This window comes from Culicoides brevitarsis, chromosome 2, assembly GCF_036172545.1.
Source record: "Culicoides brevitarsis isolate CSIRO-B50_1 chromosome 2, AGI_CSIRO_Cbre_v1, whole genome shotgun sequence".
Lineage (NCBI taxonomy): Eukaryota > Metazoa > Arthropoda > Insecta > Diptera > Ceratopogonidae > Culicoides > Culicoides brevitarsis.
The window spans coordinates 23,151,775-23,169,978 of record NC_087086.1 but is presented as its reverse complement, the minus strand read 5'-3'; the positions used below and the strand labels follow the sequence as shown (position 1 = coordinate 23,169,978).

Genomic DNA, 18,204 nt, shown 5'->3' with positions numbered 1-18,204 from the left:
AAAACAAGAAAAATATTATATTTCATTTGCCTAAAAACATCTTTTCACTGTGAACATAAATTGAGCTTTTCCCTTAATTCACCTTTTATATTGATAGATTTTTAATAAAAATTAGTTTAAATAAAAAATTAAATGAAATATTTGTTTACATTTTCAGGGACAAAGTTCGCTTACCGAAATCTTGATTTTATTATTCAACTACACTGAAAATTCAATTATTTAAGAAAATGCTACGTTCACATATTTTGCACTTCTTGATTTATTTATTCAATTTAACACATATGCCTCCAGAAGCCTCAAAAAGGGACTTTTCAGGAGCAATTTGTTGTTCGCCGAGAATAAAAAATACCTGCCTATGCTAATTGCATGCTGGGGTTAGATGAGACGAATGAAATTGATGAACAGCTGATCTGCACCAGCATGCAAAAAAAAATTCCTGCCCGCCCCAGAGCACATGGGCAGGAATTTTTTTTTGCATGCTGGTGCAGATCAGGTGTTTATCAATTTAATTCGTCTCAATTTTGGACATCGCCATAGTGCTAATTCATACATAATTTTCAGTGAGATAATTTTTTTTAAATTTAAGCCCTTCGAACACAACGAAAGATTTGCAAGAAGTTCCGAAAACAGCCGACGAATTTTAATTTATATTCAACTCGAGCCCATCTTTGGTATTCCAACAGAGGAATAGAAATGCAAGCACTTCGGACCAGGATTTTGATGATGAAATCTCCGATTACTCGGTCAATCAGCACGAACAATGGATGTCTTAGGGAGATATTCAAAATTCAGAGTGTTGATGGTAAGTCAAAACAGGATTTCATTAAGCAGAATAAGAAAAATTCTCTCTTTATAGATTTCAAACAGAAAGTAGATATCGGTAGCAAGGATAAGGTGGTAATAGTTGACTTTTTCGCGACATGGTGTGGCCCCTGTAAAATGTTGACACCCCGCATTGAGACAATCATGGGCGAAAATGAGGGCAAAGTTAATCTAGCTAAAGTCGACATTGATGAACACACGGAAATCGCATTGGATTATGATGTATCGTCGGTACCGGTGCTCGTAGCCATTCGTAATGGAAAGATTCAAGACCGAGTTGTTGGGTTACAAGACACAGACAAACTGCGAACGTGGGTAGCCAAGCAGGTTGCTAAGTCATGAAGGAAAATCTGACTGGCAGTGATTTTATGTAGTAGATACATATGTAATAAATTCATTGTTATTTAATTACCTCAATTTTTTTTTACAAAATTTATTGATTACTTGTTGCAAATGATTTGAAATAACGTGAATTAAGGAAACAACATTTAGTACTAAGTAATGAAAAGAAGGTGGTACATTTTTAATATTATTAATAGTAGTATATTTAAATTGTGTGGAATACATATTATAAGTGATCAACGATCATATTAAGTCAAAAGGTTTTTTCTTCGACAAAACATTCATTTTCTCTAACAAGATATAAAAAAATTATATATTCTAAAAAAGATGAATTTTTCATTGATAAATCAGTCAAATTGGACAAAAAAAAACTACATTAGTAAAAGAAAGATAACTTATTGAGGAAAGATGTTTGTCAAATATTTTTTATAGTTTAGGTTTGTTTTGGTGACCAAAAGAGCGAATTTATTCTTCTTCTCCTTCGTCCCCTTCCTCTTCTTCTAGTCCTTCTTGGCTAGTATTTCCCGCTTGACTATCGTTTGCTGAAGAATTGCCCTGCCCTTGAGGTTTTTGTGAGACAAATTTGGCATTAGAATCTCGTTCTCGCACACACTGTTCCTCCAACTGATCCAGCTCAACGATTGTCACATTGGAATTCTTCAGATCACCTTTACACAAAACCTTGACTTCGAGATACTCATCCTTACGGCGATCCTCCCAGCACGAATAAACCATGGATGGGCTCCATTGGCATTCGGACGAGTTCTTGTCGCGCAAGTATTTCTGCAACAAACTCGACCCATCTCGACGCCACAAACATAAATTGTCATTTGCACGGATGCCATTCACCAAGTCACCGCGGTAGATGTACAATGAGAGGAATCCTTGCTTGTCCGGGAAATTTTTGGCACCACCACCGCTACCTTTCTTCGCTGAGCCAGCACCTGTTTCATCGTTAGAATCTTCGTCAGAATCATATTCAGAACGAGACTTCTTTTTACCTTTTCCCTTACCCTTTTTAGAATCCTCCTGAAAACCAGACAAAAAAAAATTAAAATTAAAACCGGCAACCTAACTTTGCTCTATGTACGTAAATTCTATAGACACATGCAAATTCACATACAAATAATGTAGTCATACGAATTAGTCGTACAGGCCATAATGCAGTGTTCAAGATGGCCGGGATAAATTCTTATGAAAAGCAAGATATTTGCATGCATTTCCTAAGGGGAAAGAAAAATCTCGTGCATACCTCTTCCGATTCGTCCTCCTCGGGCTCAGACTCCTCTTCTTCTTCTTCGGATTCGTCCTTTTTGCGTTTCTTCGCGGACCCACGAGCACCTCCGCGCGCTCCATTTTTGGCCTTTTTGGCACTTCCTCCAGCTGCCTTCCGCTTCTTCGGTTTTTCATCGTCGTCCGGTTGCCAATCTTCCTCGCTATCACCAACTTCTTCCTCCTCCTCGGAGTCTGGAAGATTGTTGGTAACTGCTTCGGTGCGATTTCTCATTTTTTCAGCAATTTTGATAAGCTTTTCAAAGGGCTACAACAAGGAATTTCAACTTTCCACAAATAATTAATGGTTTTGGGACGATTTGGCAAGTTTTAGAGCTATAATTACCTGGTAATAGAGCTTATTCAAGAATAAATGTCCTCCTTTCGAGCGGCAGGAAAGTAAAGTACAGCTCAGGATAGTGGCGTGCCTGTCTTCACTTGTAGTCGAACTGGATTTCAAACTTGAAGTTCAGCTCAGGATACCTATTGAGTGACATCCATATGGGCAAGTCATTGAAAAACTAAAAATGTTCCGCAACTTATTCGCTAGATCAGTAAATGAAGAATGTCCTGCAATATTGGAGACTCTCAATGTTCAAGTGCGGTGGAGACGTAAACCTCGCTGGCTAGGAACTGCAAAAACCAAAGTTTTCAGGTATTATTCGTCTATTTGAAAAAAACTTGGTCTCTAATTTGTGGTTATTTCATTTTTCAGAGTGGCTCCTCGAACTCAACAGGATCCCGATGAGCGGGCTTTTATGATGAAAATGAGCTCACATTATCGGTATTATTATTTTTGTCCATTCTTACCAATCTCAAACAGTTAATTAAAAAACGTTGAATTTTAAGGTCTCAAATGAAGGGTCTTCGTGCTTTCCTACGTGTAGAAGTTCTGCAAGCGAGTCTTCCTTCTACTACCAGTGTTCTCTTGAAGTCACCAGAACAACTGCAAGCTGAATTTGATGAAGCTCTTAAAATAAACAGCGAATGGAATGCAGAGTGTGCAAAAATACGAGCACGTCGCATAGAGAAACAATTGAAGGAACAGGAAGAACTAGTCCTTGAAAAGCTAGCTGCTAAGGAAGAAAGAGAAGAAGAAATTCGAAAAAAAGTACGTCAAGCAGTTGAATTGCAAAAGTTTGAATCAACAAAGTTTATTACTGAAGAAAACATCGACGAAGCCATTGAAAAATCGTTGGCGAACGAAGTTGACTATAACTTTGCCATAGATTTAGAAGGAAATATGATACAAGGTAGCCAATCCTATGGAAAACGGACTACACAATAAAATGTAGAAAGCGCTTAGGAGAGAAATAAATAATAATTATTAGGTTTTAGCTGAAAAAAAGTCATTTCTTCTAAAATTAAAAAAAACGCCGTAAATTCATTAATTTTCTTGTTTTTATTTACGATTTTTGTGAATAATCCAGTTAATGTTTGGACAAGAAAATCACCTTTGCAAGTTGCTTAGATAATTCCAATCTTGTTTGCGATATCTAGAGCATCATAATCGCGTGCGAGTCTCACATAAGCCTTCTTTTTGCCATCTGGTCGAATCAAGGTGTTCACCTTTGAAACCTTAATGTCGTACAATTTGCGAACGGCAGCACGAACGTGGTTTTTGTTTGCACGCAAGTGTGTCAAGAACACCAAAGTGTTGTTGTCCTCAATTTTCTTCATGGCGGCTTCAGTTGTTAGTGGATACTTGATAATGTTGAAGGCATCCATCTTGTTTCTGGTTGGTACAGCCTTGCGGGGGTATTTGGGATTACGTGGGAGACGCAAGGTGCGCGGACGACGGAAACGAACAGATGTACGAATCTTACGGATGCGTGTTCCATATGGGCCTTTAACAACCTACATTTGGAAGAAAGAAAAAAAAATGCATTAGAACGCATTATAACAAACACTGAAAAGATATATTTGTTTTTGAAATAAGGAGTCAGTATCTTTAGTAATATTTATTTCATGGTTCTTCAAAGAGATTCCCTCTAAAGATAGAGTATCATCATGTAAAATCAATTTTAGTCAAACGACGAAATTCAAGAAATGTCGGACTCACCTTGGTCTTAGCACGCTTCGCCTTGAGGATTGCGGTTGCCTTGGCCTTAGCAGTACCTTTTTGCAATTTAGCAGCATCACCACTAGCTTTAGTAGCCTTTCCAGTTGTTGGTTTCTTGGCAACAGGCTTCTTGGCAGCGACCTTTTTAGCTACAGGTTTCTTATCTCCTGTCTTCTTAGCAGCAGCAGGTTTCTTTGCTGGGACTGCCTTTTTAGCTGGTGCAGCTTTTTTGGCAGCAGCGGGCTTCTCAGCGGCCTTTTTTGGGGCGGCGGCAGCTGGTTTCTTAGCTCCCGATGCAGAGGCTGCTGCAGTTGGTTTCTTTTTGTCGTCCTTCTTTTCCGAAGAACCACTTGCTGCAAATTTAATAATGCATTAGTACATTGTGAAACTTTTTATATCCAAGGGAAATTTGTCACGACATTTTTACACACCATCATACACACGTTCCATGTTTTGACAATAGGATGGAATGTATGTATGACCGCGTGGCCATAATCACAATCACATAATTGTCACGGTTTTTCAAAGCTTTTACCATTCTTTTCACGAAAATTTCATAATACACTAATAAATCGCACTTTTCCAACACTTTTTGTGACAAATTTTCTTGGAAAAACTTATTAAAATCGGAAAAAACTAGCACCTGGTTTATCCGAACCCTTTTTGGCAGGCATTTTCGTAGTAAAAGAGAGATCAAGAGCAGAACAATCCACTGCCTCGATTTTTTTGACATTTGATTGGAGGCCAAAACTATTTTCATGGATCCACTTAGACATTTAAAATTTCCGTTAATTATACATACAGTATTTTAATTTAACTTATTTTATTTATCTTTCGTTTATTGATATTTAGTTTATTGATATTCATTTAGGCGTCAGCCAGTAATTTTCACTGCTCATGGATTTGTTCAAGGCAGCTACAATATTTGATTTTAAAGAAGTGTAGAAAGTATTTTTCAAATATAGGTATATTTTATTTATTGGTACGAAATTTGTAAATGAATATTTGAATAGATAAGTACTAAACAAAATTTAGATAGCTATTGTATTTTTCAATAATAAGTAAATATATAAAATATATTCTCAACTACGTTATGACCTTAGTTCATTTTTAAATGCTTGGATATATGTACTTTTATTTTTATTTTATTTTTAGGATCGCTGACAAACTAAATTTTATTATAGACAATTTAAATCCAAAAATTTGGAAAAAGTTTAAAATTGATATACTTCAAATTTCCGTTTCTTATATGAAATCCGGATCACAAAAATTCTCTAAACTATCCCTTAGAGATTAGAAAAGAAGTTTTTCTGTACAAAAATTGTTTTTATTGTCCTTTCATTTTCTTTTGTTGTCTCGAGAATAAAGAACTAATTCAAAAGTCACTTTTTAAAGCTTTAAAGTCAAAATAAAAAGTAGTACAAACTTAAAATCGTTTATTTTTCCCAGTTTGTTAAAAAGTACAGTTGTACGATTTATTCTTTTCGCCTTTCATTAAGTATGACACTTTAACTTTGTAATTTAAAAAAAAAACTATTTGATTTAATTTATGGGTTCAAACATTTTTTTTTTAACTTTTTGAAAAAAAAAATGCCAAAATACTGGATTTTAAAATTATATACCTACATATAAAAAAATGTAAATCTGAGGTCGTGAGGTCCATCCACAAACGTTTGGTTTCGCTTAATTTTCAAAATGCTAGATTCAAAATTCGCTAAAAACACAAAAATATCACATTTTTGACTTTCTGACCAAACAGAACGTTTCCAATCATATGTTTCATGGCAAAAATTGATGTACTTGAGACGACAAACAATCCTGATAAACAAAAAGTATGAAATAAAAAACTTGAAATTTCGACCTTTTTGCTAAGTGTATTTTCCCCATATTTTGCATATTTTACAACTCATATGTGTTAAAAATTTTTTCAAATTATTATTTATTATTATACCTACATTATATTTATAAATTAATATATATTGAGAATAACATCACCGTGATCCACAGATTTATTGAAAACGTTGAATATGACATATTGTGAATGTGTATGTAAGTAAATAAAATTATTCTTATTGGAATATTTATCAAATATCATAGTTTTGAAATAGATACATCGGACGGCAATAAAGTTCACAGTTACTTTTTTATTTAGATGAAAAAAATACTTTTTTTAAAAATGTTTTACAAGTAATCTAGTAAGCTTCAGTTTAAATTCTAAAATAAAGAAAATTGAAATTGATAAAGCCTAAAAGCAAAATCTATTTTGCTACATGTGTTTTTCATAGTTATTCGCCTAAATATCTTTGATTTGGGATGAATAATCGCAGAATCAAAGAAAGCTATTAAAATATTGTTATTTTTAAAAACTAAACTTAGGGTTCTTACATCTGAATAGAGTTTGTAAGAAAAGCTGTATCGAAAATGTACAAAAAATTGATTGGACCAAACTTGATATTGGTGTATTTTCTACATCAACGTATCGATTGTTTTGCGTATTTGGTCATCATTTTGTCGCGCCTTTTTGACGCCAATCCGCTCATCCCTCCCTTTACCGTTCTTTTCACATTTGTATTTTATTTATTTAAATCAAGATAGTTAGTCCTGCTGCTCTATTTCACGCACACTTTAGAACAATGTCACCTAATGCTATACGTATGTGTTCATATGTGTGTCATTATTTTTATTAATCAATGTTAATAAATGTGAACTTATCATGTGCTTATTTTTGTTAATGTATCAAAGACAATCCCATTTTTTTAATTAATGCTGTAATTTATAGTAATAATAGCCAAATTTTACACACATATTTTTTTTTTTTCATTTTACTTTACAAAACACATTTACTTTTACCTGTCACTTTTTGGATTTTTAGAGAAAAGATGTTTTGCAATCATTGAATGTATCCCTTATAAATACTAAGATTGATGCTAAAATATATTTATTCACTGTAAAATTGAATTTATTAAACACCATTTTAAATACATTTTATTTAATATTATTAATATGACATTTATTTTATGTAAAAAAAGGCATAAAGTGTTACAAACAGTTTATAAAGTTTTTTCATCAACAAGAATGCATAAAATGTGTTTCTCCATCTATTCCTATATCAAAAACATCAATAGATACAAAGAAAATTTACTTAGCTTAAGATGTAAAAAGACGTTTGTGCGTATGGTTGTGCAATAATATGAACAACGTTTAAAATAATATTCGATACCATTTTGCTGACACTTTCAAATTCAAATTTGTTAATATCTGAAAATAAATGTTGAACAAAATAAAAAAAATAATAGCTAAAAATTAACTATGTATTTACAATTATAACAAAATATGATGAAATGTTCAAGCGTATGTATGAAAAAATTTAGACGATTTAAAAGTAAGCACAAAGAACATCACAGAATACCAATACAAAAGATATAACATTATAATACATATATAATAAAGTTGATATGTAATATTAGTATTTTTTAATATAAAAAAAAACAATTGAAAAATTAAAAATATTAGATACATAAAATTTTATAATTTTATTATTTAAAAAAACAAGCATCAAAGAAATGATATCTAATATGTAGTTTTTATGAATAGCTTTACAATTATGATGTTTTTGCATACGGAAAATATACTATTTATAGTAAGTAAAGTCCAGGAATTAAGTTCGAAAATGATGTTTGACTTTTCACTTTCATTAGCAAAGAGCATGCAATTTAATCCATTATCAATATTTTTAATGTTTGTATCTCAACTCAATTAGAACACACAATGGTTTAATATGCAGACCTTCTCTTTTCATTTCGAATGCTTGTGGCAAGACAACAAGCAAAGATGAGTCCAAGAAGCTAAAATAAATGAGAATAATTTGTTGTCAAATATTTATACATGTGTACATTGTAAATATAAGTCTTACCTCAACACCAGCTACTCCCAAGGCTACATAAGCAATGTAATTGCTGTAATCTACAGCGTATTCGCGCAATTTGGAAACACAACCACGTTGGTATGCATTTATTTTAGTGCATGTTCCAACGATTTGAGTCTCGCAACATGATGATGGCAAAATTGACCAGAAGTCTGGTCCTTCAGATCCGCAGCATTGTAACTAAGGGATTAGAAAAACATGAAAATTAAAAGTAAAAAATAATGATAATGAGTGAACACTTACTGCTTTTTGCATGGCATCGACAGCTTCGCGGTTTCCTTGAACATTGTCAAACAATTCACGAACTCCTTTTTCTAATCCTTTTCTAAAGTCATCTTGATATACGAAAATTACACAAGCAGCTACGACTTGCAATACGATCAAACAGAAAATGAAGAAGGCATACTATAAAAAAAAAGTTAGAACATAAAAAAATTAATTTTCACTAATGTTTTCAGCTTACAGTCATTGTCATGCATTGTGATTCGCGTACAGCACCGCAGCATCCGAAGAAAGCTATTACAAAAATAATTGAACCAACAATAATAAGTCCAATAGGAACGGAATAAGTGTTGTGTTCTTTCAAAGCATTCTCTATGTCACCCGCTTTGGCAAGAATAAGACCACCGAGAGCTACAAATGCAATGCCTCCTATCTGTAAAAATAAATAAACAAATTTAATGTTTGACCAGATTGATTTTATTTATCATTAATAAAAAGAGAAGATATCTTCTATGCGTATAAAAGCTTTCTATTAGTTACCCTATCACACAATAGAAAAAAAATAGTAATCAGTTGTAGAGCCGACGTCCAGTTCGCATTTACATTTGAGGTACATTTTTTCATTCAAATTTTCCATAAACAAGGTTTTCAAACAAGCTTTTCATACAAGTTCCGCTATGGACAAACGAACGGACACGCAACCAATTTTAAAAAAAAACTAAAAAACTGCTTTCTGGAATTTTTAAAGTCTGTCAACTATGATAGGTTTAGGAACTATTAGAAAAATATATGGAAGAACGTATGGAGAATTTTCCGTAATTGTTTTTAAGACTTAACTGTCAATATTGTGATCATATTAGCAAAATGTTATTAAGGACATATTTTTGGGGTAGATTTCTGTTTTAAAAAAGCAGGTGACGCTATTTTTCAAAATGTTTTTGTAATGTATAATAATGTGTGTACTAAAAAGTATCTTAGCTTGATGACATTACTTTGTTCTGCAGTAAAAAATACATATTTACTGTCTTTTATGTGTTATATTTGAAAACATGATACTGCTTTAGATACATTAGATGATAATATGTAGTGTTATAAATGTATCAATCTTCTAAACTAGCAAAAACAATCATTCTAATACACATAAAGATGTAAATCTACAAATACATAGGTATTTTATATCACGCGATATTATTAATACCTAATATGTATGGAATAGACACGATTTATTTATTATACAGGTTGTTAATTTTATTTACTACAATAGCAATGTGTTGGTTTTGACTTTCCTTATTTGATCATTCACGTGAAATGTTTTAGATTGACTAACTGCAATGACGAATTGATGATAATTTTCATGCAGTAGGTCAACTTTCCCACAGGAATGCATTAAATATCAATTTGTCATATACGTACACTTAAAGGACATTCACCTCACCTACTTTAGTGCTTTGTAAAAGAAAAAACTAAAATACCAATCATTCAAATGTAACAAAATTTACTTCCTTTTCTAGATTTGTCAACATTTTTTTCCTTGAATTAAGTAACAAAACACAATATTAATGTTTCGAATAAACACTATAACGAATTATCTAGTTTAGTCATCATTTCTGGAGAAAATCACATGGTTGACAATGACAAAATGAAACATATCGTTCATCAAATTATTTTTTTTAGATTGATTAAAGCAGCTTTTCATTGTTTACTATGTATAGTTCCTTATCGAATGAAATTTCATTCAATAAAGTAGGTACCTAGATGCAATGTTAACATTGAAAAAGTGAAACGTCACAAGCATAAACAATTGTACGGTAAGTACAGTCTAAGTTTATAATAAAAGTAAACAAAATGATACGAAGGTAATATTTGCATACAAAAAGCAAGCATACTGTACTGCATTCGTCATTTTAACATGAAATTATTGTAAAAAAATTAATAATGGAGACACGGAAAAACAAAAAAAGTCAATTAAGTGGTCATTAACTGGAATAATCAAGCATATACAACGAGAATTCTACCCATAACTGAATGGATGCATTGAAATTCATTATTTCTTCAATTTTCTTATGCATTTATGTTTCTATGCCCCGAATCAATAAACTACTACTTAGTCATGAATATTTTATTATTTCTCATGTTACTCATGCCTAACAATTGTACATTCCAATTTTATTTACATATATCATAAATAAAAAAGAAATTGAAGATTAAATTAACGGTATTTTCTCAAAATTGAATCAGTTTGATACTTGTTTGCATTCTTATACGTATTTAATAAATATCATACTTACTACTACAAAAACAAAAATAAATGTTAATTTATAATACATATATAAATGTAAAAGATCAACTCTGATTCTTTCGTAAAGTTTTCGTTCTTTAAATCTTTTTTTAAAGAAAAAAATATTGACTTAGAACAAGGGAAAATCCGATTTCTAAAAATAGACCAAATATTTCAATTTTACATAAACATAAGCAAAGTTTTTTTTCATAACGAAAACAGTGAAACTTAGCTTAATGTCCGTAATTCTATACTTCAAAGCTTAAATTTTATGTTTGATACTTTTTAAATTTTCTAGCATAAGTAATTTATTATAATTTGATTGATGCTTGTTGTTCTAAGAACTGTTTAAATAGGACTTATAATAAAATATAAAAATGAAACAAAATATTTTTGATATTGAAAATGATGTCAGTATAATAAAACGTTTTTTCGCATCTTAACGTGAAAAAATGAAATATTTAGAATTTGTTTAAACTAAATAAATAAGTTGTCGAAGATAACATGCACACATTAAAGAAATGACTCAATTTCGCCAGAAATATTGTCAACAATAAAGATAAGACAAGCATTAAATAAATATACACAATGATAAAAAAATATTTCATTTAATGAACCACATGTCTCCATATGAAAAACTAAGTAGGTAGTGACACTTTGAGTATCTGAAACAAAACTTATTAATTGATCAAACACAATGGTAAGTAATGTCATCAGTACAATGTGTAATATTTTTGAGTCATGAGTAATATGCTAAATATTTGTTTGTTGTTATTTGTTTTGCATGACAAATTCTTTCATAATTAAAAATTCAAAGAGTGCTTCACCCGACAATAGTGATTGTAAAAAGCGTAAGAAAATGGCGCACAAAAAATATGGGTTAAGGTGATTTTTTTTTTCACCTAACTTTTTCTTGTCGTTTATTCATATTAACAAAAAGAAGAAGAAGAAGAAGAAGAAGTAGATGTCAGAAAAAGAACAGCGCGTCAAAAATATTCGGCGAGAGAAAACTGGTTTTATATATTTACAACCGACGCGGTTTCTTCGTGTCGTCCAAAATTACGCAATGTGGTTTCTACAAAGGTATATACATCAAATTATTGTATACACTACTGCGTCTTTTTCCGAATGATGTCATTTCATTAGCATCGCTAGCTTATTTTTTGTGAGCAAACTCTCAGCGTGACCATCGTATGTAGATATGATACTTGTATCATACCAAAGTGACAAAAGTGAAAATTATAATACTTTATCATGTTTCTGATAATCAAATAATTACGCATGTATTGTCTACGACGATCATCAATTGACTCATTAAAGCAGTTTGAAAAAACCTGAACAATCGAATGTAATTCTGTAACTAACACACGCCCATCATAAAGAGATAAAACACACACAGCCATACAATAAAAGTTTGAAACTGTGAATAAACGAACAATCCTTTGAATAAAGCTGTGTAAAGTGGTTGGCCTTGAAATTGTTCTTTTTCCATTTAGCTTTTAATGATAGTGTTTTTCAATCAAATTGCATGAGTTTTCAATGATTTTTCACCAGATGTTATATTCAATTCATATATGAATGTACTTTTCTAATTAAGTCAATTACTCATACTCGCATAGCACTTAAATCACAAATTTTCACTTACCACGCACAATAAGTTGAAAATAAAAAGCACTATTTTAATTAGTGAGCTACCACATCCTAATCCCATTTTTGTGTATTTTTATGAATTTCGTACGAAATGTGATGATTTAAATACGTTTAAGTAAAAAAAGTAAAAAAACGTCTATCGAATTCAACGACTGACTTACGACTAACTGTAGCTAGCTGATTCGAAAATAGTTCCAATTCGTGCCGCATTTCCGCTTTGGTGGCGACAAACAAATTGAGACGAATTAAATTGATAAAACAGCTGATCTGCACCAGCATGCAAAAAAATAATCCTGCCCATGTGCTCTGGGGCGGGCAGAATTATTTTTTTGCATGTTGGTGCAAATGCAAACGCCTGGTTGTTTTAAAGCATTGCAGAGCATTGATCCTATCCCAACACAAAGGTCGATGAAATTTGGCTTCAATGAAAATAATCATCAGAGATCTTATTTTGAAATATTTTGTTCTATAACTTCAACGGAAAATCTCTTACGCTACTTTGGGCGCGTCGATACTCTTAAATCTTTATGAGCTAAAAAAAATCAAACAGATTAATCTTAGTTTTTGAATATAGGTTTTGAAATACTAATGTTTTACAGGAATATCTTATCAAATAAAAGCAATAATAACAAGACAGTACTCAAAAAAATTTTATTTCACGCTAATATATTTATTATTTAAATAGCAAGTTTTGTAATCCTAAGAAGTGGTTCGGATAAAAAAAAATATAATACATACATAGAATATTTTTATGTAAAATATATCCACAAACTACCTTTTATCTAAAACGATTTTCAGCTCTTATTTTTTTCCTTTTCTCGTTTCTTCTTCTTTTCCTTCTTTGACTTTTTCTTGCTAGACTTCTTCTTTTTATCTATAGAGGTATTTGAATCATTATCCGAAGACTTACTACCACTGCGCTTTTTCTTTGATTTCTTTTCCTTTTTATTACTTCGTTTTGTTCGCATTTCACCTTCATTCGATTCCGAGCTTGAGGAAGATGATGTGCTTGATGCACGGCTTTTACTAGACTTTGATGAAGGAACTGCCGTTTTCTTATGTGTAAAAGGTGATCGTGGTCGTGATGATCTATTTTCTGCCTTATCTGAATTTTGGTGGCTACCAGATTGTTGATGCGAGCGAGACGACTTGCTTCTGCCTCGGTCACGTTCCCTTTCGTTTTTGCCATTGTCATTTCTGTTGAAATATTACAAAAAAATATTATTGAAAATCAAATTGCCAAATTTTACATTTTACCTGAGAGCTGCTGAGGCCAATTTTGAGCTACTACCGGAGGACCTACCGGGATCTGTTGGTCTTCTATCTGAAGATTTTTCCTTAATCTTTTCTCCCAAACGATCCTTGATAGAGGGCTTCTTTGATTCCTTACCATCATTACTAACAACGCTCTTCATTTTGTCATGCTTAGAAGTACTCTTTAATTCTATCGATCGTTCAGAATGATTTGTGGATTTCGCTGGAACACTTATTTTTAAATTGTGCACCGAAGTAGAAACTGTGCTGTCTGAACTCGGTCTCACAATTGCTGACAATATAGGTGAGCTATCCTTACCATATGGCTTATCCGTGTTCATGTTTTTTGACGCTGACTGCTCCCGCGAATCTGTTTCTCGTCGCTTGGATTCCAATCCAGAGTCAGTTGGTTTTTCATCGACTTCCCATTTCGAAGGCTCAGGAAGGGCTAAAAAGTCGTCTGATTGGTTTAAGGACTGATCTCCAAAAATATCAAGGTCAATGTTGTCGTACAAATCTAATACAGAATCTGACTTAGTAATTGTAGAAAGAGGAGGTGTTAAAGTTTTGTCGTTTTCATTCGTTTTTATTGTTTCTGTAACATCTTTTGGTTTCACATCAGAGTCGATCGTTTCTTTTATTTTCGACTCTGCGTGTTCAAGAGAATCTACTTTCGAGTTTTCGTGAGACCCATCCCTATCTGACTTCTCTCGTTTGTGCTTTTTACTTTTCTTACCATGCACGTCTTTTTCTTTTTCAGTTTCTTTTTTACGTCGCTTCTTATCCTTATTAACCTTTCTATCTTTCGCACTTTTAGATTCATCGTTTTCGTGTTCTTGTTGTTTTTGACCAGTCAGTTCGGACGATGGATGTTTGACAATTGTTTGATTTTCAGACCTCTCTGCTTTTTCACAATTTGGCGCCTTGTTGATCACATATTTTTCATTCGTCTGCCACGATTCATCGTCAAAAGCTTCTACGCCCGGAGGCAAAACATCGTTAAATTCCAAAGGGAATGCATTGTTGACATTATTGGTGTAGTTAGCTTTTGATGGTGGAATATGTTTAATAGATGCATCATGATAAGGCGATCTAAAGGTAATTCATTTTTACATTTTAAGTCAAGTGAAGCTTTTAACACATTCTTATGATACTTACCTCTCTTTGGATCTACGACGCGGTCTATCCTTTTCCTTTTCTCCTGTTGGCTTGTTATTTTTCCCAGTGGCACGATTTGGACTTCGACTTCGAGACTTTTTCCTCATATCCCTTGTTTTACTTCTATGTCGCGAATCTTTGTATTTTGATCTGCAAGAACAAAATTTTATTTCAAAACAGTTTACATACCTAGGTAATTTTTATTAATATATTTTCAGAATTACCTTGAAGAACTGACTGGGGATTTTTTATTATCATTATCTTTTCGTGCTGCACCTCCGCGATCAGAAGACTCTCGGTAGTCACCCCTTCTTTGACTTCGATGTTGCTGTCTATTGTGTTGTGAAATAGATCGTGATCGCCTAATGGGTGACTTTGAATATTTGCGAGGAGTGAATGATCTTTTTCGAACTGGGGAACGCGTTCGCGATCTATGGAGTAAATTTTATCACAAAATTATTAATGATGAGAATGAATTAATTATATAATGGACGAAAAAAAAATTAACCTTATTTATTGATAAGAAATTTATTGATTTTTTGAAATTGAAAAACTATCTACCTATTTTTTTTCTTTCTTCTGTAAAAATTTGTTCACAATAAAAAATACATGTTCAAAAAAGGTTTAAAAATGTTCCTCCTATATAGGTAATATCCCTTTTAAATGTAACGTGACGCAAAAAATATCATTTTGATGTTCAAAAGGAATATGTAATAAAAAAAAAATAAAACAAAAAAAAATCATGAATGACTGGTACCTTGATGAGCTGAAGGATCTTGATCGACGTCTTTTTCTATCAATAGGTCTGCGATCGAAACGTTTCGGGCTTCCTTCAAAGGAATTCGAACGGCGTTTTCGACGACGATCCGGTGTTCTTGATCTCCTATACTTATTTATAAACCCTGGAGAACGGCGTCGAGCTTGTTCCTCTTTTGCACGTTCTTTTTCTCTCATTATTCTATTAAATGCTTCTAAAGGATCATCAATTATCCTACAAAATCGGTTACCAAATATTAATTGGTTTCTAAATATTTTATTTTTAAATTACCCTGTTCCAACTTGTTGCGCCACTCCTTGATAAATTGTATTTACATCAGGGTATGGAGCAATGTGTCGATTTCTCTGAGGATATCCTCCGTGTCCATATCCTCTTTGCTGAATGTAAGGAGGACGGCCATATCCATGTTGATTATAAGGTCGCATCATGAAGCTAAGTTGATAAGAAAAATATTAAATTTTGTATCAAAAGATGGAACACATTACGGAAAAATAGTAATCTAACTTTTGATTCATATGCTGTGGCGCGCCACCTGAATGAGGATATGGTTGGTTATGATACCCATGGATTTGTTGCATGTTATATGGAGGAATCGGTCCCGACCGAGATTCATTAGATTGTTCATGTCCTGATTCTGATCGGTGATATAGGTCAGTTGTGATATTATAATCCTCCGAATCATGATAGTGCTGTAAATCAATCAAAAATCAAGTAAATAAAGTTTACTTAAAAAAAACACAATAAAATTACTTGTGACTCCTGAGGATTACTTGAAATTGCATGCATATCCATAAGATAGGAGTCCTCGCCGGTTTTTCTATGTTCTTCCTTCATCTTTTCCGATTCGCTTTCTTGAGACATATGATCCGTATTTTCTGAATAATCTTCTCTCTGTTCAACTTGCTCCGTCTCCGTAACTTCATTTGGTTCTGTATTACTATCTTGAATTGCTTCTTCAGTTTCTTGCGTACGATCGACTTTTTGCTTTTTGGGAACAATATATCCAGTTTCATTTTTGAAGTTATTAACAGAACGTCGCAAAAATCTGTTAGGAATTAATGATGCAGGTGACGTTCCTTTTTCCTGGCAGTCAGGACATTCGTTTTCTTCCGATTCTAGTAATGCCGTCCTTACACCTGGGAAAAATATTCAGTGTTAAGAGACTAGTTTTGACTATTTTTTTTCTCTTACATTCGTCACAAAAAGAACTTCCACAACATGGTATCATCACAGCATCTGTAAACAAATCCTTGCAAATGCTGCAGATCAAATCTTCAGGTACTTCTGTTTTGGGCATTTCCGGTATGACTGCTGGCGTTTTTTCACTTGAACGAAAAAAATAAATTCAATGTAAATCTAAATTACAGCAATATCTTTACTTACACTGTTGCATTTTTGTCTCGTTCAATAAATGATCTGGGTATTCCGGTGCTTCGTTTCACTTCAGGCATGTCCTATAATGTATAATATGGAGATAAATATTATGTTAAAGCGGAAATAAATAGTGCAATATTTACTCTTTGAATTGGTCCTAGAGGACAATTTTTAATCCAATGTCCTGGCTTATGACATCTATGACATCGATATGTGGGTGGTACTTCTCCAATCTGGCCTCCACCACGAACTTTTTGATAGCTATATGTGATAAAACAGAATTAAAGTCAGTAGGAAAAAAGTCATATTGAAACACTGAACATTAATAAATATGTTGATCAAAATGTACCTATTGTTATAGAACCTTTGTAAGCATTAAATAAAAGAGTAAAAGAATCATGAAATAAAATTGAAAAAAAATTAATAATATTTTCTTACTTTGTAGGATCGTAGTCTGCTGTGCTTTGATGCATCATCGCGTTAATTTTGTCCGTTTCACTTCCGTCCATTGCCGCTAAGTCTACATGTTTGGCATCGCCTTCAGCTTTATTTGCAGTGACCGCTACAGAATTCTTGCTTTGTGCAAGACTTTGAAAACGCTTTGCCGCATTTGGAGCCAATGGAATACGAGCAATTATTAACGATGTGTTTTTGGGTATTAGCGCCGTGTCTTCATTATATTCTGCGAAAGCAAAAACAAACAAAATATGACCTAACAAGCAAAAGCTTACGCCGGACCAACTATACCTTCCTTTGTCTGGGCATTAGTGATCTGCAGGTCGAAATCAACATTCTTTCCCAGCCTTTTTTGGTGGATTATCGCCTTTTTGAGGTCCGCAACATTGATATGCAAGCCATCAAATGTAATTGTGTCGAAATCAAGAGCACTTTTGAATTTGTAGTGCACCGACATTGCATTTATTTACAGGCTCGTAGATTTAGTAAAGTTTAAGGATATTTTTCCGAATGTCTCTGTTGTTATCCAACTTTTCATTAGAGTCTTTTAGTGGCAAAACGCAAATCTAAAAAAATCCGACTCCTTTGAAACACGAAATGATGTTGAGACG

At 32.8% G+C, this 18,204-nt stretch overlaps 7 protein-coding genes across 13 annotated transcripts in view; 2 read left to right on the top strand and 5 right to left on the bottom strand.

The window, feature by feature from the left end:
• Positions 1-339, bottom strand: part of LOC134831897 (uncharacterized) — a 55,274-nt gene extending 54,935 nt beyond the window's left edge. For all 3 annotated transcript variants that reach the window (XM_063845733.1, XM_063845730.1, XM_063845734.1), the window contains exon 1: positions 175-339. The gene's annotated coding sequence lies outside the window, so the exon portion shown is untranslated. The remainder of the gene's footprint in view (positions 1-174) is intronic.
• Positions 340-693: 354 nt separating this feature from the next.
• Positions 694-1,164, top strand: LOC134828761 (thioredoxin, mitochondrial-like). The gene is made up of 2 exons (XM_063841748.1): positions 694-802; positions 857-1,164. The coding sequence occupies exons 1-2, from the start codon at positions 694-696 to the stop codon at positions 1,162-1,164; spliced, it is 417 nt and encodes a 138-aa protein (XP_063697818.1).
• Positions 1,165-1,338: 174 nt separating this feature from the next.
• Positions 1,339-2,880, bottom strand: LOC134831603 (uncharacterized). Of its 3 annotated transcripts, none has more exons than XM_063845378.1 (4): positions 2,783-2,880; positions 2,417-2,723; positions 2,166-2,193; positions 1,339-2,108 (listed from the first exon to the last, which is right to left on the bottom strand). In XM_063845378.1, the coding sequence occupies exons 2-4, from the start codon at positions 2,669-2,671 to the stop codon at positions 1,630-1,632; spliced, it is 762 nt and encodes a 253-aa protein (XP_063701448.1). In that variant the 5' UTR covers positions 2,672-2,723; positions 2,783-2,880; the 3' UTR covers positions 1,339-1,629. The 3 variants fall into 3 exon arrangements, with proteins under 3 accessions (XP_063701448.1, XP_063701450.1, XP_063701449.1); XM_063845380.1 differs by having other exon boundaries at positions 2,178-2,193; XM_063845379.1 differs by having other exon boundaries at positions 2,417-2,704; positions 2,783-2,863.
• Positions 2,881-2,919: 39 nt separating this feature from the next.
• LOC134831604 (small ribosomal subunit protein mS26) lies at positions 2,920-3,810 on the top strand. The gene is made up of 3 exons (XM_063845381.1): positions 2,920-3,091; positions 3,152-3,220; positions 3,286-3,810. The coding sequence occupies exons 1-3, from the start codon at positions 2,964-2,966 to the stop codon at positions 3,722-3,724; spliced, it is 636 nt and encodes a 211-aa protein (XP_063701451.1). The 5' UTR covers positions 2,920-2,963; the 3' UTR covers positions 3,725-3,810.
• A 9-nt stretch (positions 3,811-3,819) lies between these two features.
• Positions 3,820-5,205, bottom strand: LOC134831602 (large ribosomal subunit protein uL23). Its single transcript, XM_063845377.1, has 3 exons — positions 5,142-5,205; positions 4,499-4,851; positions 3,820-4,293 (listed from the first exon to the last, which is right to left on the bottom strand). The coding sequence occupies exons 1-3, from the start codon at positions 5,170-5,172 to the stop codon at positions 3,904-3,906; spliced, it is 774 nt and encodes a 257-aa protein (XP_063701447.1). The 5' UTR covers positions 5,173-5,205; the 3' UTR covers positions 3,820-3,903.
• Positions 5,206-7,510: 2,305 nt separating this feature from the next.
• LOC134829460 (23 kDa integral membrane protein-like) lies at positions 7,511-12,744 on the bottom strand. Of its 2 annotated transcripts, XM_063842531.1 has the most exons (6): positions 12,569-12,744; positions 8,887-9,078; positions 8,667-8,828; positions 8,412-8,603; positions 8,285-8,343; positions 7,511-7,756 (listed from the first exon to the last, which is right to left on the bottom strand). In XM_063842531.1, exons 1-6 carry the CDS (start codon positions 12,632-12,634, stop codon positions 7,750-7,752), a joined length of 678 nt encoding a protein of 225 aa, XP_063698601.1. In that variant the 5' UTR covers positions 12,635-12,744; the 3' UTR covers positions 7,511-7,749. The 2 variants fall into 2 exon arrangements, with proteins under 2 accessions (XP_063698601.1, XP_063698600.1); XM_063842530.1 differs by lacking the exon at positions 7,511-7,756 and having other exon boundaries at positions 7,874-8,343.
• Positions 12,745-13,217: 473 nt separating this feature from the next.
• LOC134829505 (E3 ubiquitin-protein ligase RBBP6) lies at positions 13,218-18,189 on the bottom strand. 2 transcript variants are annotated; one of them, XM_063842590.1, is made up of 14 exons: positions 17,885-18,189; positions 17,576-17,819; positions 17,487-17,501; positions 17,281-17,398; positions 17,147-17,217; positions 16,955-17,088; positions 16,514-16,899; positions 16,268-16,452; positions 16,034-16,195; positions 15,743-15,976; positions 15,210-15,416; positions 14,986-15,135; positions 13,831-14,919; positions 13,218-13,770 (listed from the first exon to the last, which is right to left on the bottom strand). In XM_063842590.1, the coding sequence occupies exons 1-14, from the start codon at positions 18,048-18,050 to the stop codon at positions 13,368-13,370; spliced, it is 3,564 nt and encodes a 1,187-aa protein (XP_063698660.1). In that variant the 5' UTR covers positions 18,051-18,189; the 3' UTR covers positions 13,218-13,367. The 2 variants fall into 2 exon arrangements, with proteins under 2 accessions (XP_063698660.1, XP_063698661.1); XM_063842591.1 differs by lacking the exon at positions 17,487-17,501.
• Positions 18,190-18,204: the final 15 nt, after the last annotated feature.

Excerpts from the sequence above, each read along its gene's own strand:
- LOC134828761 (XM_063841748.1), top strand. The coding sequence starts at position 694 with ATGCAAGCACTTCGGACCAGGATTTTGATGATGAAATCTCCGATTACT. Across the intron at positions 803-856 it reads CAAAATTCAGAGTGTTGATG|ATTTCAAACAGAAAGTAGAT; the intron begins GTAAGTCAAAAC and ends CTCTCTTTATAG.
- LOC134831603 (XM_063845378.1), bottom strand. The coding sequence starts at position 2,671 with ATGAGAAATCGCACCGAAGCAGTTACCAACAATCTTCCAGACTCCGAG. Across the intron at positions 2,194-2,416 it reads AGGAGGACGAATCGGAAGAG|GAGGATTCTAAAAAGGGTAA; the intron begins GTATGCACGAGA and ends TCTGGTTTTCAG. Across the intron at positions 2,109-2,165 it reads TAAAAAGGGTAAGGGAAAAG|GTGCTGGCTCAGCGAAGAAA; the intron begins GTAAAAAGAAGT and ends ACGATGAAACAG.
- LOC134831604 (XM_063845381.1), top strand. The coding sequence starts at position 2,964 with ATGTTCCGCAACTTATTCGCTAGATCAGTAAATGAAGAATGTCCTGCA. Across the intron at positions 3,092-3,151 it reads GCAAAAACCAAAGTTTTCAG|AGTGGCTCCTCGAACTCAAC; the intron begins GTATTATTCGTC and ends TTCATTTTTCAG. Across the intron at positions 3,221-3,285 it reads AAAATGAGCTCACATTATCG|GTCTCAAATGAAGGGTCTTC; the intron begins GTATTATTATTT and ends TTGAATTTTAAG.
- LOC134831602 (XM_063845377.1), bottom strand. The coding sequence starts at position 5,172 with ATGCCTGCCAAAAAGGGTTCGGATAAACCAG. Across the intron at positions 4,852-5,141 it reads AAAGGGTTCGGATAAACCAG|CAAGTGGTTCTTCGGAAAAG; the intron begins GTGCTAGTTTTT and ends TTAAATTTGCAG. Across the intron at positions 4,294-4,498 it reads CGAAGCGTGCTAAGACCAAG|GTTGTTAAAGGCCCATATGG; the intron begins GTGAGTCCGACA and ends TTCCAAATGTAG.
- LOC134829460 (XM_063842530.1), bottom strand. The coding sequence starts at position 12,634 with ATGGGATTAGGATGTGGTAGCTCACTAATTAAAATAGTGCTTTTTATT. Across the intron at positions 9,079-12,568 it reads TTTTCAACTTATTGTGCGTG|ATAGGAGGCATTGCATTTGT; the intron begins GTAAGTGAAAAT and ends TTATTTTTACAG. Across the intron at positions 8,344-8,411 it reads TGGGAGTAGCTGGTGTTGAG|CTTCTTGGACTCATCTTTGC; the intron begins GTAAGACTTATA and ends CATTTATTTTAG.
- LOC134829505 (XM_063842590.1), bottom strand. The coding sequence starts at position 18,050 with ATGTCGGTGCACTACAAATTCAAAAGTGCTCTTGATTTCGACACAATT. Across the intron at positions 16,900-16,954 it reads AAGTTCTTTTTGTGACGAAT|GTGTAAGGACGGCATTACTA; the intron begins GTAAGAGAAAAA and ends TATTTTTCCCAG. Across the intron at positions 15,977-16,033 it reads GCGCAACAAGTTGGAACAGG|GATAATTGATGATCCTTTAG; the intron begins GTAATTTAAAAA and ends CCGATTTTGTAG.